The 22,587-nt window shown below is 41.4% G+C and overlaps 1 protein-coding gene across 1 annotated transcript; it reads left to right on the forward strand.

Moving 5' to 3' along the window:
* The first annotated feature begins 886 nt into the window (after nucleotides 1-886).
* MAJIN (membrane anchored junction protein) lies at nucleotides 887-22,467 on the forward strand. Its single transcript, XM_067307112.1, has 10 exons — nucleotides 887-987; nucleotides 4,769-4,814; nucleotides 5,305-5,380; nucleotides 8,903-9,028; nucleotides 11,159-11,190; nucleotides 12,029-12,138; nucleotides 14,147-14,201; nucleotides 16,147-16,219; nucleotides 16,647-16,791; nucleotides 22,159-22,467. The coding sequence occupies exons 1-10, from the start codon at nucleotides 887-889 to the stop codon at nucleotides 22,202-22,204; spliced, it is 810 nt and encodes a 269-aa protein (XP_067163213.1). The 3' UTR covers nucleotides 22,205-22,467.
* The last annotated feature ends 120 nt before the right edge of the window (nucleotides 22,468-22,587 follow it).

The following is a 22,587-nucleotide window of genomic DNA, read 5'->3' on the forward strand; positions in this document are numbered from 1 at the left end:
GGCGGCGGCGGCGGCGGCGGCGGCGGCGGCGGCGGCGGCGGCGCAGGCGCAGGCGCAGTGCGGCGCGCGGGGCCGCCCCCGAGGCAAGGGCGGGAAGCGGCGGCGGGCGCCGCGCCTGAGGGCGGCGGGGGGAGGGGCATCCGGCCGCCCGGGCAGGCGGGAAGACGGGGGGGGGGGGGCGTTTTGGGGGAAGACCGGTCGCTCCTTCGAGCTGCGCCCGCGGAGGGGAGCCCCGGTTGACAGCACCGCGCCGTCCCCGTCCGGTCACGGTTTCGGTCGGGGGTGCGAGACCGTCTGGGGCCTTGCCTTGCCTTGCTGCCCGCCGGCGGGGCGAGGAGCACGGAAAGCGTCGAGTGTTTTGGTAGTTTTACAGAGCAGCGCCGTAAAGGCGGTGTAACCGTCAGCTCGGTGAGAGATTGTCCTCTCGTCCTGCCCCAAAATACCCTTGTTTTTTAGAATTAACAATTAAATGATTTTCCGGTTGCTTCTTAGCGTAGCGGATGCTGGTGGGAGATCTGTTCTCTTGATAGTGCAGCAGTAGATCACCGCAGTTAATTATATGTGCTTTTCAGGTCAGCTTGTACTTCTTGAACCAGGTTGTAGGATACATGCAATGATACTTTGTCTGGTTTTAGTAATTTAACCACTGAGAACGTTCATTCGTTCTTTGCAGTGTTGCTGCCTGTAGCATTCCCAGATGGGAGTCAAGTTCCAGGATACAGATACAATCATGCAAATCTCTGGAGGAAAATTTGCCTGTAGTCACCTTTTTTCTTGCACTATGGCAGAACGAGATGTGACAGTGAGATCTGGTTAAAGGTTTTAATAATTTACCTTTAATTCTCTTGCTTCCCTAGGCAGGCATTCAGAGGGGAAAAAAAAAAAGATGTCATTAAAACCATTTACATATCCGCTGCCTGAAACAAGGTTTCTTCATGCGGGCAGACTTGTGTATAAATTTAAAATCCGGTATGGCAACTTCAACAGGTAAGCGTGTTAGAGCTGAAAAGTCAACCTGCAGTTTGATGACCACGTATAATCCCTTGGAGTTAATGTAAGCGTTCAACCATTTCCAAAGATCAGATTTGCGAAAAACGGGCTACTTTTGCCTGGAGCTTCAGACTCAAAATGTGTACTTTAGCTATTTCCTAAGCTGGCTACTGTTAGTGTGCCTTTCACTGGCCCTGCGGTCATGCATTCAAGTGTGTGCACATAAGCAGTCCTTGGAAGCTGTCGCTGGCTCCTGTCCGTAGGGTTTTTTTCAACTTGTCCGTGTGCTTTCTCTCAAGCTTCCCTTTCCACTGCCACCTCTATTTTGAACATGCCTGTGACAAAGAACCTGTCCTGATGTTTTGAAGCAACGGCATGCTTCTCCTGCAGCTAGAGAGGCTGAGAAGGACTTTTCTGATAACTGCTTCTCTCAGTTAGCAGAAGAGACTCTAGCTGCAAGCCTGTGAAATGAAAGCAAAGGGAAAGTATTTTACGCTATCAGTGTTTCGGCTGCTGCTGGCATGCAAGGAAGGAAGAGAAAGCAAAAGGCTTTTGGGGGTGAAAAGGTAATGAGTAGGTGAGTTGTGGGAGGCAGCAGTTGTGTGGTGAGCCTCAGACAGGAAATTATGGTTAGCAGACAGCAAAGTAAAGCACAGGGTGCCAATTTAGTCTGGTCAGATGGGGAAGATGTAACAGAAGTGCAGAGAATGATCTTTTAGAGGTGAAAGAAAATATTTTCCCCGAGGGTGTGATCCTGGAGGAATCTGCTTGTACCTGCTAGTCAGATGTGCAGAGATGATGAGCGAGTGCTTTTGTGCATGGGCAATACCTTGACCAGCAAAATCAACAAGCTTTGGAGCTTTGAATTTGAGAGGAGACTCAGATTCCCCAAAGCTGTGGGCTCCAGTAATCGGTTTAGTTTAAACTACTTAGACAAAAGGAGTCAGGCATTTGGAAATCCTCATAAACTGTTGAGATTAAATCTCTTTTCGGATGATGGCAAACTGATGCAGGTTGAGGTCTCTGAGTCAGCAGTATCCCTGCATCAACGGAAGAGAGCAGTACTGTGCTGTCGTGAAAACCATGTTTGATGCCATGGAGAATGCAGCACGGCTAAGATGCCATAAGCAATGATTCCCTCAAGCGTCTCCCTGTGGAGTGGTTTTATTAATGTTAGTGTATTTCCTTGGGCAATCAGATGTGCACAGACATTGCCAGAGTCCAGGTTTACTGAGGAAGTAATTTGTTAACCCCAGAAGAATTAAAGAGAACATGCTATGATTATCGTGTCAATTAGACTGTCCCTAGGCCTGCATTGAATCTCATGCAGCGTTTGTCTGCTTTTTCCCTTGTAGAAGTAGGAATGCTCTTTGAAAATTTATAGTATGACTGTGTTTTGGGATGCATTAAAACTTGATTATTACTTTGGCTTTGCCTTTCAAAATTTTGTTGGAATAATATCAGATCCAGGAGGATTACTCTTTTCGTTGCTTTGTTTTCCGTGGTGATTTTGGTGAGGAAGATGTGTTATCTGTACTGTGGCATAGCGTAGTGTTCAGAAGATCCCTGAAATGTTGCTCTTGCCTGTGAATAATCCCTTTCCATCAGTGTCAGCCCCTTAGCAGGCACTGCCTGTAGTGTACATAGGTCTTTCAGTGTGTTTTTGAACAACCTGAAGGTGTTTGACCTCATGATGGAAAGCACAGCGCTACAATTTTTGAGTTTGGCAACCTGTCGTTTCCCCTGCATGTTTGAGGGTTTGTGTGCATTGCAGCATCAGTTCTCACAATCTACGGTTATACAAACAGGAACAGGAAATGTGAATTTTGCAGCAGATTTCACATTTTGTTACAACTGCTGGAATTGGCAGTGAGCTCATCAAATCAGTTCTTCACACTGACGTGGTCAAATATAGCAAAAGCAACTCCTTATACAGTGTGGGGCAGTGCTGTCCCAGCCTGTAAACGCCTCTCCATGAGCAGAACTACTGTAGTGTTACTGTAAAACAATACTTGACTTGCTGCTTCTTTTAGAAACTTTACATTAAATGTCCCAGATGTGGATACTAACTTGCAATGTATTGACTGTACATTCGGACTGCATGACACACTGATTTCTCCGGCAGTTTGTGTTGCGCATCGTAGCTGTAGTCTGCAGATCTTCAGCTCGTAACGTCAAAGATGACGTAGCCAATAAGGTGGTGCGGCTTCAGTCTTTCTTACTACGTGTGTCTTTTATCCAGAATGCAAAATAAGGTTTTGGCAATTGCAAGTTGTTACTCATCACATTCATTAAGCGATGTAAGTTTGTTAATCTTCTCTTTTTGAGTGATGTGGTGTACAGTTATAAAGTGGAGTTACCTTAACTCTGGCATCCAGCCCTTGCATGGAGGTTGAACACAATATGCAGTTTGTAGATAAATTAATTCGTCTTGGTTACTAGAAAGCTGCTATTTCTCTGCTTTATTGTTGTTAGCTTCCCTTTCTCTTTTGGACCATAAAGAACTGATCATGGAGCATAATATCTGCATTCCAAAGGAAGCTGTAGGCATATCAGGCTGTTACTTATGCTTTTGGCTCTCCCAGCAGTTAGCAACTGGGGGAGGCAGTATGTAATATCACAAAGCACCAGCAGATCTAGTTTTAGGTTTTGAAGTATAAATTCAATGGCAGTCTTAGGAGTCTGAGAAATATGAAGTTGCAGAAGCTGCTATGAAGAGAGAAGGCAGAAGGGAGAAGTGTAAGAGTGTGTCAGGTTTTTAATCTCTTTATGAAGAATAAAAAACACTTTTAGGGGCCCCAGAATTCTCCTCAATGATTGGTAAGCGGGTGGTGCCCATCATATGCGCTGAATAAGGCAGAGGTCCCTTAGGAGAAAGAAGTTGTGCATTATCATGCAGTTCGGTATCAAACTGAAAGCACATGCAGAGTAGGCAGAATTCTTGTTGTAAATGCAGTTTGAATTCTCACATTACCTGATTTGGAAGTTTTCAACTTTGCAACTTCAGTTTTCTTCTACTAGAATTTTAATGGTAACTTAAGCAATAAAGGCCAGATGCCCACTCGGGATCGTATTGAACGTGTATGAAATAGGCATTCGGTGACTGGCATTTGCCTTGGGGTCTTGGAAGTTTGTGATCCCCAGTATGTATGACAGGAGTCTTGTGGGCAACAGGATCACCAAGGGCTTTGTCTGTGCCTTAGGTTCATTCATGTCCTTCCCCCAGATGTCCCTTCCCTTTTAAAGATTCAGAGAGTGAGGCATCTCCAGCTTTTCCTCAGGTTAGTGCTGGAAATGAGATGGAAAACGCTGCCAAACTGCAAAAATCACTGTTTTGGGGATCAGCTCAAAGTTCCTGCCAGGCGGCAAACTAAGTATGGGAGTCTCAGGACCAGAAACCTGCAAATGTCCTCTTGTACTTTTGTACTGACCAATGCAACAAGCAACTGGAGCTCACTACATCTGCAGGCCGCTTTATTCTTCAATCAGACTTCTCATTTGCAGGCTCAGCTCATAATCACATTTCAGCTTATTTACTTATTTCCAAATAAGTACTTATTTACTTAGTTATTACTTACTTATTTCTAAATCACTACTATGTGATCGTTTACTTTTTAGTGGGCTCTAATTATTTTTTAGACTTATCTCTCACTCATCTATGCAATGAGAATGTTTCCCTGTTGATGATGTTTTGTTGTTGTTTAAACCTCTTGCAGTGCTTGTAGCTCTGTTGCTCTTTGATTGAGGTAGGGGCTAACTCTCTCTGTTTGTTTTGCAGTGCTGATGATCTCGATAATACTGAAAGTACTGTCAAGGAGTTGGAGGTAGGATATGAAGCAGATCCATGGTGTTTTAGCTGATTGTTAAGCTGAATAAATCTTTTGTTCTATATGGGATAGAGGACATTCTGTTAAATAAAACATGTTAAATGAGAGTAATGGGGAACTTGCTTGAAGAGTATGAGGGTGAAAAAAAATCACTTAATTAAGAAATGAAAATTTTCATCAAAACACAGAATTAGCCGTGAAAAGGAGAACACTACTTTTATTTGAAATATTTTTTTTAAAGCGCCAACGAATGTAAATCTGGAGAAATGAAAATTGTAGCATACTTCAAGGTCATGTGGAGGGAGTGGGGAGAAGAAGGGGAAGAAGACAAGCAAAGTCTTGTGTATCTATAAGCTAGCTATTTCATGATTCATGCAAACTGTAAAGTTGCTTTAAAGTTTTCCCAAGCCTGGAAACTGTACTTCGCAGTAGAATTGCAGATATATTATTAATATTCTTCCCTCATTTCTTTTTTTGGCATTTGCAGGAAGCAATTCGAGTAATTCTTGGAAATCTTGATGATTTGCATCCATTTTCTACGGAACACTTCACTATCTTTCCTTGTATCCTTTCTTACTCGTAAAATGAAAAATTCAATGAATTGTAGCTGTTCAGCATTGCTTAATTCCGTATTCATATTTAGCAGTGTACGGATCTTTGGCTAGAGTACACCACCTTTGAGCTTTACAGTTTTACATTCGCTGAGGAGCCACCTCAGTACTTATCTTCGCTAAAGAACTGATTTAAAAGAGTGTTTTGCAGTGTCCAAGTCAGATTTAGTCAGAGAAAACAGAAGTCAAAGAGTATATATGAAGTCACAGTAAACCCACCTAAAGCAATAATAAACAAACCTAGCACATTGTTCAAAAATGTTAATAAAACGTAAAACATTCCTTATAGACTCAACAACTTTGGCCCACTAGTAGAGAAGATTGCAATAGTTTTCTTGTAGGGTACGTTAGGATTAAATCACATGCATGAGCTTCTGAGGATGGATTGCATGTGTGAGGCCCTCTTCAGTCTGCACGGGAAGATGTTTGAGCTGGACCTGGAGAGAACAGTGCAGTGCTCTCATGAGAGGAAGGGTTCTTATGTTGCCTAGATAAAATGTCTAGTATAAAAATTGTTTCTTGAGCAGAAACAAATGTAATTATATGCTTACACACCTACTTAGGTGGCTGGGAGAAGCAAAAACCACCTTAGAAAGTGCGGAGAGGTGGCTGAGCTGATAGACAAGCTTTTGAACGCACGAAGCCCATAAGCTTGTCGTACAGTTATCCTGGTCACATCTTTGATGTGGTCTTTGAAGTCTAGAAACAAAAGCGAAGCAAGTCTCTTCAACCCAGTATTTGCCTTATTTTGCTTGCCCTCCCTTATTCCTTTGGGACCACTCATCAGATTTTTCCCTTCCTCCCTAAACTTTACAGAGGCATTTAGCAGCTGTCAGTTCTATCTTTTATCCAAATATAGCTGTGTAAAAGCCTTGTGCCGTCATTCAGCGTAGGTATGTAGAATTTAATATTAGAGTATTCAAATGTACAGGTTTTGCTGAGTGTTGTTTCCTGAGGATTTCCATTTGGGTATGTAAGTGCTGAGGAATTTGTTTGGATTGTTCTAACTAGCAGTTTTACTAAAGGCCCTTTCTCCTTTTAGATGGTCTTTCATCAGAAGGCATCAAGGGCCCAGCTAGCCTTCATTTCTTTCTTACAGCTTGAGCAACATGACAGAATTTAGGCATGTCTGCTGCATAGTTCACAGCTGACTTAAATCAACAATAATTTAATTAAATTGAAACCATTGATTAATGTTTCTATTGTAGTTGCTGTAGTTTAGTTTTAAGAGTTAAAAAATGTTGCTGTCCTGAGGCTCTTGTTTAAGATAAAATAAACAAGTTGGCTGAATGAAAAGCCTTTTCAGTCCTGAGGTGTGTCAGTTTGTATCCTGGACTTTCCATTCCAGTTTTGGAAGACTGAACTGTTGCCATGCTTTGTATAAGCAGGCAAGAATGAGATCATCTTCTTTCTCTGTCAGAAGTTGGTACATATGGTAACAGCTTATTCCTGTTACTGCCAGAAGGTCAAAGTAGTCAAGAGCCAGAATCAGACAGGAAGTACCCAAACGGAATGTAAATTGTTTGTCTTCGGGTGCAGAAACCTTGTTGTTGAGCCATTTTTGTCAGCATGAGATGAAAGAATACGTTTTTTTCTCAGAGGATGAGTAAGCCATGATTTTCAGTTATTCACGTTCCTACTTCCTGGGTATGTGAACCGATATAAGGTCTTTCACCGTTTTGGGGTTTTTTGTTTTTTTTTTTAGATCTCCAGAGTTTTGGACAGCTGAGACAAGGTGATGACTGAATAACAAATTATTGCCTGATAGATCTCAACCACACAACCATTTGAATAGCTCTTTTGATGCAGCTTCCTGTAACCAAGTCAAATCTGATGGACATCACCCAGTAGTGGTGACACTTTATGTACTTTAAATCTCCATCTTTACAAATGTGATCATTTGTAGGCTGGCTCTTAAGAATTGCTTCTAAGAGTCTAAGTGGCAGTGTTCACTAGTTGGGCTTTATAACAGCCTCTGCATCCTCTGAAAGGGTCTTGCTCCAATAATTTAGACTACTTAGGACCTTAAAAGCAGTCTGATTCAAGTTTTTCTTTCACTGTGAAGGGTCCCTCCTCTTCCCTTTAAATCACTGTTGTGCCTTTAGAGATCCACTTCTAAGCTTTGGCAACATGTTCTTGAGCTCATCTCTTTATTAAAATGGCTTTTGTGGCTGTCACACTGAGTGCAGTGTGGTATTAGACCTTGTTAGTATGGTCAACTTGTGCTAAATTCTGTAAAAATAATGCAGTCCTCAGACTTTCTCAGCCTTTAGGTAAGATTGTCTCATATTTTTGTTGGAACATGTACTATCACCTTCTGGTATTGTTTGTATGCCTCATTTGACAGTTGGGAAAGTTCAGCTGCATATTTGAGGTACATGAAGGGCATCTTTTGGTAATCTTACTGGAACACAAATCTTTCTCAAGTCACCCAGGCTTTTGAAGCAACATAATAGGGGTCACAGAGGGTAGGTCTTCTCTTCCAGGATCTAAGGTCTGTAGAGAAATCTTCTGTGTCTTAGATAAAGAATTCCAGCCTTCGCTGTTGGATCACTAAAGCTCAGGTAGCTTTGCCTGCATGCTTGAGGACTATTTGTTTCTCACATTTGTATTTCTAGAACTTAGAAGTCTGTCCACATGCTTGACCAGCAGTGGGCCCTGATTAAAGCTGCAAGCTCAAAGGCCTAGTTTGATAGAGTTGTCCTACAACCTGTTTACGTGTAGGACTCCTAGGCATAGCATAACTTTTAGTTAATCACCAGCCATGGGGGTCCTTGAAGCAAAACTCAAAAGAGCAATTTCGTATCTTACAGGAACTGATTTTGTAAATATTTCATTGAAGCAAATCTTGTACTCCATCTTCTCTCCTCAGGATGTTAGTTTCTACTAGTTAGACTAAATTGACTGAAAATGGTCGTTTTACCTGGTTAGATGTATGTAAGGAGACTGCTGTCCAGAACCATACCTTTTTGCAAGCATTAGTTCATAGGTGTCAGAGCTGCACCCACACGAAGGAACCTGTGGCTGTTATAATGTCAATTATCTTTTTCCTCACAGTTTGAACTATGATATAAGTGTAATGATGCTACTCCTGTAAACCCCGTTCCACTTCAATTTTTAAGAAGTAGTCAGTTTTCAATAAGCAATGCCAATAAAGTTTTATTCATAGAATTGGAAAAGCCTGGCATGTTGTTGCCTGAGGGAGGATGTCTGGACTGGAGCCAAATAAGGGTAAGGAAATACAACACATCTTTAATACAGGCTAGTGATGGAAGAGTATCACCTGAACAAGCTTTTTTTTCTAATGTGTTTCTAGTGTTTTTTCACAAAGCTAATGCCCACAGTTTGTATTTAGTCCATTATACAGATGTTTAGCATGGTATGGTTTTTGAAGCCTTGCAAGAAGACGTTCTTAGGACTCCTGTTCCTTTGAAATGTTAGTGCTACATTTTTAAGCCTTAACATCATTCTCAGATTTAAGTAAATGGGAGAGAGTATCAAAAATGAGATTCAAACATGGGAATGTACATCTTCTGCCGTATCCCTACATTTGCACTATGTATCTAGAACTCAATTCATTTCAGCAAAACGTATCTTTTGGTAAGTCTGTATGGTTATTTCTGGATAAACTCTGGAAACAAACTAGTATATTGCAGCATGGTGTCATTATTGCTCCCGGAAAAGAAAACAGTTTTCCGCTCTGAAGTAAGTTTTGTCACTGAAGTCATTTTGCTGCTGCCTTCCAGATACTATTCTCCACGTAGCTAATGTTTACCAGCTTAGTTTCTAGGCATCTGGCCAGGAAGTCTTCTAAGAGCAGCAGCACCTGCAACAAGACAGATGTCTCTGCAGCTCTTGCCTGTGACAGACTCAGAGTATAAATACTTCTGTCTTCACTAATGGTTTCGTTCAGCCGTTTTGTCAGACCAGAAAGCTTAGGAAGCTGCCTCTAGCTTTCACCTTCCCATAATAGCACTGCTCCAATTATTACTGCAGTCTGTTTTTCTCATTCCTGTCATCACTGCCTGATTTTAAAAAAGCAAGTATCTTAGCTTTTTGCTATCTTCGGGACTCCCAGATGATGAAACAGAGGCTAAAACTTCTACAGTGAAGTTCCATCTTACCCCCAGAAGGGCTGAGGACATATTTAAAAAGCCCTGTGAGGCTGAAGGTCCTTTTGTAAAGAGCCTTGGCAACTGTAAAGGACAACTACACTGTTGAACAAAGGCTTCTGGTCTTTCCCATTCCTAAAGGACAGGAACCACATGCCCTGTCTCAGGTTCATTGGAACCATCAACAGCCACAGTATAATGCATTTTGAAGGCTCAAAGGAACAATTATGAAGCCACATGAATAACCTTTCTGGCTCAGCCGGAAGAGCCATCTAGCCAGTATTCAGTCTTTAAGCATGGTTAGTAACAGTTGCTTTGGGAGCATAGAGCACATCCTCGTGCATAGAAGGATACTTTTTCCAGCTTCCCGGCTTCCAATGTTAGAAAGGCTTCCTGAGTCAGAGGTTCTCTCTATTTGTGCTGCTCTTCCATGAAGTTACGAAGTTGCTTTTGAAACATGCTTGCCCATTTTGCAACACCAGCATCATATACAATAGATTTCTGGATGTATCGTGCGAACAAACTCTGCTGTTTATTTTACACTTGCTGCTAGGTCATTGAATTTGATGTCCCTTTGCTCTTATTTGAGAAGCAATAGTAAATAAGAATTCACATTCCTTTTCTGTGTGCCCATCTTGAATTCACATCCTGTAGCTTCTCGGTCATGCTTTATTCCAAATTGAAAAGTTCAAGGCTGTTAAACATCCTTGAACAGAAGCTTTTCAACACCTTGAGCTTATGTATTGCTCTTCTCTTTATCTTAATCTACTATATCTTTGGGTTAGGGGGAGCAGAACTGCACGCAATGTGGCTGTACCATAGATTTGAAGGAGAGCATAACAACATGTTCTCTTTTGTTCTGCATTGCTTTTCTAAAACTTCCTGACTTTCTATTTGCCTTTTCAACCACTGCTGAGTATTCAACTGGTATATGAAGCATGTATGGAGCAATACCCAGTGATTCCAACTTTCATTCCTTAATGCCAGCAGCTAGGTTGGAGCCAGTATGTGTGCATGTGGAACACATTTTTTCCTTCCTTGTGTTTCCTTGATTTATGACTGCTTAATAGATATTATAATCTTCTTTCCTGTATAAAATGTAATTTCTTACCAGTAACTTTTTAGTCTCACCCACTTGCTTGTGTTGTAGCATCTCCTACTGTACGTATCATGTTTTGATGTAAAAACATCTAAACATGGAGAATTCACTCACTTCCCTGCAGACCTTGCTACAATATTTAATTGACCTTCCCAGATATTTATACAGTATTTCTGTTCCAAAACGGAACAGTACCCTGTGACACATTGCTATATCTTTTAATATAAGCCTGCAGCTCCTTCAAGAAAAGCAATTGTCCCCATTCCATCAATATGTGGTTTTTACAGGCAAGAATTCTAATTCTGAAAGAATTATATTTACTCTTTTTTCAGTTTCAACTTACCATATGCAAATCCAGCATTGTTTCTAAATATAAAATTTTATTTCTAAATCTTATTCTCTGAAATTGAGGTGAGGTGCAAAAATGTGCTATTAAGTTGCTAAAGAATCCCCATCCTAAATATTCACCAAATTTTATAATTTACATTAAAATTTTATAATTTTACTTTATAATTACAGGTAAAGAAGTACACAAGGGAAGTTACAAGCTTGTAAGTTGTGTATTTTTTTAAGCTGCATTCTAAATAGTCTGGAGAAGCAGAATATATGTGGATATTTCAGATCAGAGACAAAAATTTCAAGACAGGCTATGCTATGGCTCTCATATTTCTAGGTATCATTTCAGTCAGGTGATTAAACAGGCACTGAATTCTCACCTATACCCATTCAAGTTGCATAAAGTCTTTCTTTTAGTTACAGTGGACTTTGAATGAGGTCCTGCCTCAGGGCCTGAGGGCCCTGCTGCCTTCAGTTGAATTGACGGGCTTCAGTTCTCTACAAGGCTGACCTGTCCTGTTAAATGGTTTCGTCTTCTTGAGAGTCTGTATGGGGTCGATATTTCTGAGTTGTTAAGTTCCTTCCTAAATACTGTGTATGTCGTAAACAATCGGGTTAAGCTTATTTGGAAATTTTTCGTTTAATGAGAGCTCAGGGTAGGTGTGTTTCCAATGAGGGTAAGTGTCTGAAGATGGAGTTAGGAACTTTTGAAATTCCCACAAAGAAAATCCCACTATCTCCATTAGCATTACATCCCTGCTAAAATCAAGACCTTCCTCTAAAGATGGATCAAGAATCATGTCCTGTAAAGTAATACTATTTGGTTATCACCTTTGAGCATAATTCTCTGCATGGCCTCTCAGTGCTTATCTTCTATTTGAATAAAGAATCTAATATTTTATACATTGATCATTTTTTGGTTTTCATTATATAGACATCAACAGTTTTGCTCAATACAAATGTTTATTAACTCTGGAATTTGTTACAAAATAGAAAAGTTCTTCAAAAGTCAGAACCAAATTTTACCAATACCAAGTCTACTGTGTTTTGAAGGTCAAGGAAAGAAATAAAATGTCAAAAAGTACTGAAATAGAAGGAGCAGTGAAGAGGAGAAGAGTAGAAGATGAAGCAGAGACTCCATACCCAGAGTCAGATGTGGACAGGTCAGTTGACTAGAAAATATTACTCCAGAGCATGTATCACTGTTTTTAATCTCATGAACTTTCCTCATATTTCATTATTGTGTAATTCTTTGCCCCATTCTCCCTTCTCTTCCAGACATGCCAGAGTTTAAGCAGTATTGCCCATATTTGGAGAAAAGTTATTATATACCTTCAGCTTCCTGTGCCATCAGATAGGGGATATAAGTCTTCCTGTTTAACTCCTTGTGCTAATATTATGTATAGGATCACAGGGAGTGGGGAACTACTGTGTCTTGTGGAGATAAACTGTAAAACAGCTGAAAACAAGAAGCTGTGCAAAATAATATATTGACCCACGCACCATATTTATGCTCTAAAATATAGTGCTTTATTTCATACAGTTCAACATTTGTTGGGGGGGGTTAATTATTGTCTGTTTTGGCTGTGTTTGTAATCTAGATATTTTGGGTACTTAATATTTACAAATACATGACGGGCAATCCCAGATCCAGGATTGTGATCTACAATGTTTATGCACACCTTTCTCATCCCCTGGTGGTTTGCCAACCATGTCAGGTCATCTCTCTTGTTTCCTTATATTCAAACCAACTCTCTATTTTGTGCAGAGATTATAATAGGTGAATACTGAAGCTAATTCTTTTCCTGTTCGTACCAATGTAGTACTTTCATTTATTTTGCCCATCTATTTCAAGAGTAAGTCATGATAAAAAGTGTTGGAAAGGCATGAAGAATGAGATCAGGATCTAGAATATTTTCTAATTTCCTTGAGCCAACTTCTCTCTTAATCCTGTATTTTGCCCCAGTAGCACTATTCCAGAAAAGCATTAAAACAAATCTTCGTTTTTAAAGTGTATTCTTTATTTCCAAATTAAATTGGTGAGGCATCAACATTGGTCATTTCTCTGTCAGACTGAAGAGCTCATTCAGTCTGAGCGCTTCCTCTCTAGGAAGGTGTCTTATGTCTTATCGAGACCACTACTTCCCCAGGTTTGATCATAGCTAAAAGGCAGGAAAGGAAAAATGACGATTTGTTAGCTGACAGCTTGAGATTCGTGTTTTGTGGGAGAAAATATGATATGTGCCTTAAAAAAAATTAGAAAAATAAAAGATTTCTAAGATGAGAACCCACAGAGTAGTTCAGACCAATGGTCCATCTAGCCCAGTCTTCTCCATCTAGCATTTACCAGAAGTGACTATCTAGGAAGAAGTAAAAACAGGACAAACATATATGATGCCCCTGAGCACTCATCCAATGTCTGATTATTTTCAGCTTGGAGGATTTGCTGAGGTTAATGTGGTTTGTCCAGTGAATAACCCTCCCAGGATCTCTTTTCCTATATGCATTTGTCCAGTCTCCTTTTGCAGCTATGTCCATTTTTTACAACTTTTTAAAAGATCTTTGAACTTTTTTGTGAAGGAGTTCCACTGGTCAACTTCTGCTGGAATGAAAAATCACCTTTATTCATTTTGAGTGTAGCTCCCATTAATTTAATTGGCTGGTGGTCTGGTTCTTGTGCTGGGAGAGACAGTGAATGGTCAGTCCCTCTCCACTCTCTCCTTGCCACTGATTTTTTTAAACATCTCTCATATTCTCCCTAATACCTTGTTTTTTCCTGCCTGTCAACTCTTATTTTACTGCTCTGTCACTCGGTCTTGTAAGGTCCTTCTGTGGTTCTTTGCTATCTGCCTTCTCTTTATGTGAGTAACTTTGTAGGATTTTGCAAGCTTTCTCAACTCACTGTTCATCCCCTTTTCAATGTCATTTAACATTTTTGTTCCCTTTAACTGCTTGTTTGTTTTAGTAAAAAAGCAGAAATCTAAAGCCTGGTGTAAGTACACTTTTTTTAATGAGAATTTGAAACAGGAGTCACAAATATATATTAAGGGTATATATCTTGTTGGCTAGAGGTCCTAAAAATCTATAAATATTTATTGTAGTTGTTTAAATATTGCTTCCTTCTTGTGATTTTTTGTAAATTCAGTTCTCATTTATCTGACTTATTTTTAGAACAGGAGCTGGGTGTGTTCACAGCATGAGTAAAGCAAAGCATGGATTTGAAATGGTAAGTTACAGAAGATTCGGAGAGGCACAACAACATGTGTTTAATTCTAGATTCTTAAAATGGCATAAAAATGCCTTCAGATAATTTTCTTTCCCTTTTCACCTGCATTTGTGATAGAGACATTCTTGATTCTGGCTCATCAAAATGACTCAAGTGATGAGTTTTACAGCAGGACTGCACAGGCTTTTCCGGTCTCAAGCTAAGAACGCTAGGGGGAAACTTAGCCCCTCAGATACGGACCTGAAAGATCCCCTGCCTTGTCTTCAAGACTCCAATACTGCTATCTCAGGTTCAGGCTTTGTAGAAGCGTCTCCTGTTGGGCCCTTTGTCTGTGCCCCTTCATACCGAATTCTGCCACCAGCCTCCAGTGAATGCTGACCTTGAGACTGAAGTCGGTGTCAGTACTTACCCCTTACCAGCAACATCCTTGCTGAGGGCAAATGCCTCTGCAGGTGTCTACTTCTTCTGATCCCATGTTACCACCTTGCTGGCCTCTTTCCCTCTCCAGCTGTTACGAGAGCACCTTTTCAGAGGAAGCAAACCCCTTTCTCATGGGATTGTCCAAGAAGGAGGTTGCCTGGTAGTACCAAAGAAACACCTACTTCCACCATTCCTTGGGAGGTGAACACTTGTATCACATACCTGGATTTCTGTGTGTTTCTGCGTGAGAAGATAACGCCCCCGTTTCAGGAACCTTTTGGAGCTCTCCAGAACTGGCTGGGCCTTAAACAAATATCTTCTGCCGGCTTGCTTGAAATCTCAAACAGCTGGGGAATGCAGCCTGCTTGCCCTTGTAGCACTGGTTTAAAAGGGTTGGTCCCAGCATAATCTCTGTGCAGCGATTCATTGCATATGCAATTGTCTGCAATTTCAAGTACTAGTTGCGTGGTTGTCTTCAGCCTGCACGGATAAACCCCTATATTGAGAGAGCCCCCCCTCCCTTTCATAATCCTAAGACTTTCTTTCAGAAGTGGAGGTTTTGACAAGTTTGGTCATTTGTTGTCTTTTTCAAGATGGGAGACTGCCTGGTAACTTTTTAGGAATATTCAGTACAGAATAACTTCTCTAAAACAAGCAGGTTTGGTGGTTTCTTAAGACCTTATTGCATTTTTCTCAGATCACCTTTGCAGTGTTAGTAGCAGGTCTCTACGCTCTGTCCTTTCTGGCTTCTTTCCTCAGGTGCTCCAAACACTGCTGGTGGGAGAAGAGTCATTGTCTGAAAGCTGCTCTTTGCCCCACGCTTTGATATAATCACTGTCCCAAGAATGCCCCCAGTCCTCGTACCGTGCCAGGGGTCTATAACAACAGCTTGTTGCACGCTGGGGGCTTTCTAGCCTACTTCCTGGAGCTCTAGCTGCCAGTGGAGACAGAGCAGTGTCTTTCTTTTGGTATAGAGGTGACAGAACATGGAGAATATATAAGTATATTTTTCTCCATCATGAGGATACATTGGAGGGTTGCTGGAATGACATGGTGCTAAGGCAGTTATCCAGGGAGCTGGTGACTTTGGAGGTGTTGGAATGAACGAAGGTCCAGCCTACACGTTCTTCCATTTACAGAGTGCATCAGGAGAAGTGGAACAAAGTCTGGGCACCTTCTTCTGGTCACGTTTGAAAGAAAAGTGGCAGGTGATCAGCCTGTCACTGAAGATAGGTTTATAGATTATTTAATCATTTGAGACTAAACTGTAAAGGAGATCTCAGGCCATCTAAAGATGGGAATTTTGCATGAACCTGAGTTTAGTATAAGAAGCTTTATTTTAGGTCTGTGAATTCCCTGAGGAGGGAGGGGTAGAAATATATTGCTGAAGAAAGTAGCAGTAAAAAGATCACAGAATGAGAGAGTACACCTTGCATTTTAATTCTTTAAGCAAGCAAACAAAAATCTCTTGCAAAATGCAATTTTAAATTATATAACACATTTCTTGCTTTGCTTTTCCTTTCAGAATTACTCCAAAGAAATTCAGGGTGAGTATAGTCCAGCATCCCTTATCATGGGCTGTAACCATAAGAATTCATGTGAGTAAGAAATTCTTGGATTATTTCTTACCTATTGTATTTGAATTGGTCATATGAAATCAAAAGCTGCAAGGACTACATTGGGATCAGTTTTCCTTAAAAAAAAGGTTTGGTATTCTCCGGCATGTCAGAGTAGGAATCTCAACCACAGTAACGCAGTAAGCCACAATGATTTGGGCTAAGAATCTCATCCGGCATAACAAATTCCCACCCTCAGAGCTAGGCTAGATAGCTCTTCACAGCACTGGACTGTTAGATGGGAGTTTACCTCACAACCTGTATTCGTTGTGATTGCCTTAAAACTTCCCAGGCGTTGTGTCAGTCTGAGCTTGGACACATCACTTGTTCTCAGGGTCTGTCACTGGGTATTCATGGAGCATGGAGGGAGTGAGCTTATGTCTTTTTTTCTTGCTGCCGTTTATTACAGGGGAACCTGTGAAATGTAACAGTGAAAAAAATACAGAAACCAGTCAGGCTGAAGGTGAAATGCAGCTACCACAGCAAATGGATCAAATCAGAAACAAAGGAAATACGGAGTTAAAAGGAAGAGGCTTCTCGGAGTTCTGGAGAAGGTACTAGTACACAGCTATGAGCAGATGCAGTCCTTGCTTAATGCTGCCTTATAGTGCATTATTTGCTTTCTCTTAGTTAAGACTGAAAATCGCTTGTGTCATCTTCTCTTTCTTATTTGCTGAATTTTGAAGGAAAACTATTTCTGCTGGTTTGTGGAGTATGTTTACGTAGCACACTTTAGGGCAGAGTAGATACACTTAAGCAAACTTTAAATGAACTAGCTTGGGTGTGAGATGAAGCTTCAGCTGTGGTAGCAGGGAGTGTCATGTGAGCTAATTCACTCTCCTGAGAAGCCACTTGTCCTGGCTAGATTATGTCTGGTTCTGGGCAGCTCAGGTGATTCTACGTTACCTTGAAGAGTAGATATGTCTTTTGCTATGTGTAAACCAAAGTCTCCCAAGTTAAAGATTCACTGATGTCCTTTCTTATTGTGGTGAGGCACACATTCCTAATAAATGTTCCATTCTCAGCTGTCTTTGGGGAAAAAACCCTTAGGGGAGAGATGCTGGTTCATCACATCCCTATGGCTTTTATCACATAAAGAATGCCATCAGGATTAGAATGGGTGGAATACAGAAGCACTCTACTGAGCTTTGGATCAAAAGTTTCTCTCAAACCATGTCTTCTAAAATGTCCCTAATTGCAGGCTCTGATAGGCTGCAACACTGCCAACTATGTCCTTTGACGGTAGGAGTTGGGAGTATCACATGTGCTTCTTGTGAGGTTATTTAATCCCTGGAGGGTTACATTGCGCATGACAGACTTAACACTCTCCAGGCCATAGTTATGGACTCTTTGCCCTCTTCCTTCTCAGGAAGTTCATGCAGATTTTATGTTGTGACATGTGAGGCAAATTACAGAGAAGGTAAACTGAGGAGAAATATCATGCCATTGAAGAGGCCATTTCATACCATCAACACCATTTCAAGCAGGTGGCTATAGGAACTTTTAGGACTCAGCCTGCCATATATTAGATTACCTGTAAATTTCTAGAGACAATAATTGAAAAATCCTCTTTAGAATGATCTGTAATATAACAGTGGATGACGGAAGCGTGCATTGAAAACCTCACACGCATTTGTTTGTTAAGAATATACAGAGCTGCTCCTAGGAAGAAGTAGGGAAGACCACAGCCTTTTTCCATATAGAGATTTCTAACAGCATTTTTCTAAAATCTTGTGAATCTTCCAGAAGAAATCATTGCTTTTAAAGATAAGGCTTTTAGTGTCTCAATCATGCTTGCATTTCTGCTGATGCATCGTTTAGATATGTTAAGTAAAAGTTCCTTTGCAATCAGATGGTCTTTGCCCTATTCACTATTTAGGAATTGCTTTTCTGAGATGTGTAACGCACAAGCACTAGTTTTTGAAAAGAGCTTGATGGGGATACTCAGTTCACGTTCTCTTTTCATTCTCCCCCTATCTTATTCCTATGCACTGTAATGTGACACTGTCCATAAAGTAAAACTCCTAATGTGTGGGGATATGCAGAAATTTAAATTGCAGTAAAGGTCTTTATTTCACCAGCCACCTGACTTTCCTGCCCTCCCAAAAGGAGATGCTGCTACTGAAGAAACTGTACCACCACTCACAGTCTCAGTCTCAGGATGGTATCTCTTGCCTCCGTCCATTCTGAATTGATGGCATTGGTTTGGGACTTGCAAGCTGCAGGAGATCCACTTGCATATCCTTATTTAGCGTCTCCAAGGAAGTGCACTAGATTTCTGGCAGTATGACTTGCTATCATTATGGTCACCTTAAAAAGGGAGGAAAAATGCATATGCATGCTTCAGTGACTGAATTAGCAAACGGAGAGCTTTGCTCATCCAGTCATATGATTTTCAAGGATCACCTCCTCCAAGCTCAGAAATAGTCCAGCCTAACAAGCAGGAAATCAAGCAAAGCTGGCAGGAGGACTGCATGGATGCACAAGGAGCTCCTGACTAAACTCAAACAGAAAAAGGAAGTGTACAAGAGGTGGAAGCAGGGACGGGTGACCCAGGAGGAATGAAGAGACACTGTCCTAGCATCTGTGGTTAGGAAAGCTGAAGCCCACCTGGAGTTGAATCTGGTGAGGGATGTGAAGGGCAACAAGAAGGGCTTCTACAAAATCAAAAGAAAGACGAGGGAAAACATGGGCCCCCTGCTATATGGAGCAAGGGACCTGGTGACAAAGGGCATGGAAAAGGTCGAGGGACTCAATGCTTTCTTCACCGTGGCCTTTACTGGTAAGATTTGCTTTCAGGAATCCGAGGCCCCTGAGACCAGAGGAGAAGTTTGGATCAATGAAGACTCACCCTTTGTGGAGGAAGATCAGGTTAGGGAGCATTTAAAGAAACTGGACATACCCAAGTCCATGGGCCCTGATGGCTGATGTGATTGTGAAGTGACTGGAGGAGGTTCCAGAGGACTGGAAGAAAGCAAATGTCACTCCTGTCCTCAAGAAGGGCAAGAAGAAGGATCTGGGGAACTACAGGCCAGTCAGCCTCCCCTCGATCCCTGGGGAGGTGATGGAGCAGCTGATCCTGGAAGCCATTTCCAGGCACACGATGGACAAGAAGGTGATTGGGAGTAGTCAGCATGGATTTACAAAGGGGAAATCATGCCTGACCGACTGATAGCCTTCTACGATGGAATGACTGTCTAGGTAGATGAGGGGAGAGCAGTGGAAGTTGTCTACCTTGACTTCAGTAAGGCTTTTTACGCTGTCTCCCATTACTTCCTCATAGAGATGCTGATGAAGTATGGAATAGATGAGCAGACACTGAGGTGGACTGCAAACTGGCTGAATGTCTGAGTTCATGGGGTTGTGATCAGTGGTACAAAGTCTAGTTGGAGGCCACTAACTAGCGGTGAGCCTCAGGGGTCAATATTGGGTCCAGTATTCTGCAGCTTCTTCATTAATGATCTGGATGAAGGCACAGAGTGCACCCTCAGCAAGTCTGCTGATGAAACAAAACTGGGAGGAGTGGCTGATACCCCAGAGAGCTGTGCTGCCATTCAGAGGGACCTGGACAGGCTGGAGAAATGGGCAGACAGGAATGCTGGAAGTTCAACAAAGGGAAATGCAAAGTCCTACACCTTGAGAAGAATAACTCTATGGACAGCCTGGAGGCCAAGTGACTGGAAAGCAGCCTGACAGAAAAGGACATGGCAGTCCTTGAGCCAGCAATGCGCCATCATGGCCAAGAAGGCCAGTGGTGTCCTGGGCTGCATTAGGAAGAACGTTTCCAGCAGGTCAAGGGAGGTGATCCTTGTCCTCTACTCAGCACTGGTGAGGCCACATCTGGAGTGCTGGGTCCAGTTATAGGCTCCATAGCACAATACTGCACATACTGGAGCAAGACTAATGCAGGGCCACAAGGATGATTAAGGGATTGGAGAACCTCACATACCAGAACAGCTGGGACTGTTTAGCCTGGAGAAGAGAAGGCTCGAGGAGGACCTCATCATCACCTGATGAAAAGAAGATGAAGCCAGACTCTTCTCAGTGGTCCTCAGTGAAAGGATGAAAGACATTGGGCACAAAATACAGTAATTTCCATTTAAACATAAGAAAAAGCTTTTTTATTGTGAGGGTGGTTGAACATTGGAACAGGTTGCCCAGAGAGGTTGTAGAGGATCTCATCCATGGAGATACTCAAAACCTGAGTGGGAGTCACTGGAGTAGATGGTCTCCAGTTGTCCCTTCCAGCCTCAACTATTCTGTGATTTTGTGATTCTTGATACTCAAAATAATGTTCTCCTTCAGACAAATAGGAAGAATAGAATTAATAGCCCAGACACACTTTATCAAGCACATGCAGCATCAGACATACATTTCCCTAAGAATTTGCCCAAATAGATTTGATCTCATGGATTCTGGGACATCCCACCGCTGGTCTCCTGCCTCACCTCCTCTGCAAGTAGACCAGTCTGAAATAGTTGCATGTGATACCACGCAAATATTTAAAGAGGACATTTTTTCAAATCCTTCCGTTATTAAATTGGCAGACAATCCCAATTCAAACCTGCAATTAGGTATGCCAATTCCGACCCCAGATTGCCATGGCCTTAGCAATATCTGTTTCCATCTTAAACTTAGGAATACATTTGGATTGACCAGGACCAATAAAACGCTGTTGCATATGCACATTCTTAAATTCGGGGAAATTGTTGCACTTGCCAAGTGTTTCTTACCAGTGATTCAAGTACTGTGCTGAAGGGGCCCCAAATCAGCTAAGAAACTTCAGCTGACAGTGCCATCTCTTTCTGTAGAGTGAGTACCCCAAAGAGCTTATGATTCAGAAGCTAGGCTTTGTTGGGTTCATAAGCTTTATTTGACTTCTAGGCTTTCTTAGGAGAACATGCACACACACACGCACGAACACACACAGTTTGGAGGAGGCACATTTGTAAAGAGATTAAACTCAGACTTCCCAGGTGAGACATTAAAATAGGTTTGAAAACAAATCTATCCACCATACAACTGTCGTCTTTCCTCCCATCTTACTCCTTGGTCTAGCAATTTTCACTTGTTTCCAAGGCAAAGATCAAATTCCATGCCTTCCTCCATGTCTCTAGAACATGACCCTTTCTTCTGAGATTTATCTCCAGGTCTGCTCCCTGCTTCTCTTAGGTATCGCTTCTGCTGATGATTCCTGCTCGCCCTTTCTCACAGGCTTTCTGTCTGCTCAGTTCCTCTCTAGGAATAAATACTCGCGTCCACCTTCTGATGTCAGGCTTGCCTCTTCTTCAAAACAAATCTTTGCTAACCAAAACCAAAAGGCAAACTTTTAAGGTTGCCTGTTAACATTGTTGCAAAAAGTTAACATACTGTTAATATGTGTATACGCTTAGCAGAATATCATATTCTACCTTCCCTTCCAGGAATACCTGCTTTTTTCCCCCCATTCACTTATCACTGGGTTTGCAAAGGACTTGAAGCCGGTGGGGGTTAGCAACTTTGGCCTTTGTAGCTTTGACTCCAAAAGACACCATTTTTAACAGAAATTAAAGCAGCCGTACAAAACATTGCTGGACACTGCTGACTAAAAGAGTGCGCTCAAGCATGTAGAGGCTGCGTACCGCAAGAGCAGTCAGTTCACTGGACAACACAGTTCGAACAACTACAGTAACTGTTTGAGAAGTAGCAGTTTGGTTTGGAAGAAATAAATATTTATATTAACTGTAATGTATGCCGATCTATAACTATTAAGACTAGACCATTGTAGCATGAGTTATTCTTTAGGTTTCCTCTCTTAATTTTTTTCTATCTTATTTTATGCTGGGAGTTGTGTCATTCGGGGGGACAAAAATAACCTTGTTATTACACTTCTTAGAAAAATATTTTAAGTATAACGTACTCTTTTGTTTTTGTTTCCCCAGCATATTCTTTTCTCCATTGCAGCATCTTTTTGGTGGAAATAACTGACCCTTGAAGTATTAATTGTTGTGGAAAGGTAAACTTGTAGTGTGAACGTCAGGTGGTGGTGTTTCTTTTGTAATTCAGCTTTTCACATTGCATTTAATAGCTGAGACAAGCAATTTACTTTGTTTACATTTTCAAATTAACGTACTGAAGATGTTGGGTTAGAAATAGTATGGTTTTTGCCTTCACAAACTTGAGTTTTTTGGAAAAAGAGTAAAAAGTGTTGCAACTTTGATCTTTAAATGTGATAAATGGAATTTACATTTTAAAACCATTATATGAGATTCTAATAAAACAAACATCAACTTGGAAGAGTGTTTTCTTTTTACTCAGCCTTACGCAGTCTGAAACTACTCTTTCCATCCAAGAAGTAAATGTTTCTAGTA

This window comes from Apteryx mantelli, chromosome 17 (genome assembly GCF_036417845.1).
Source record: "Apteryx mantelli isolate bAptMan1 chromosome 17, bAptMan1.hap1, whole genome shotgun sequence".
NCBI classification, from domain to species: Eukaryota; Metazoa; Chordata; class Aves; order Apterygiformes; family Apterygidae; genus Apteryx; species Apteryx mantelli.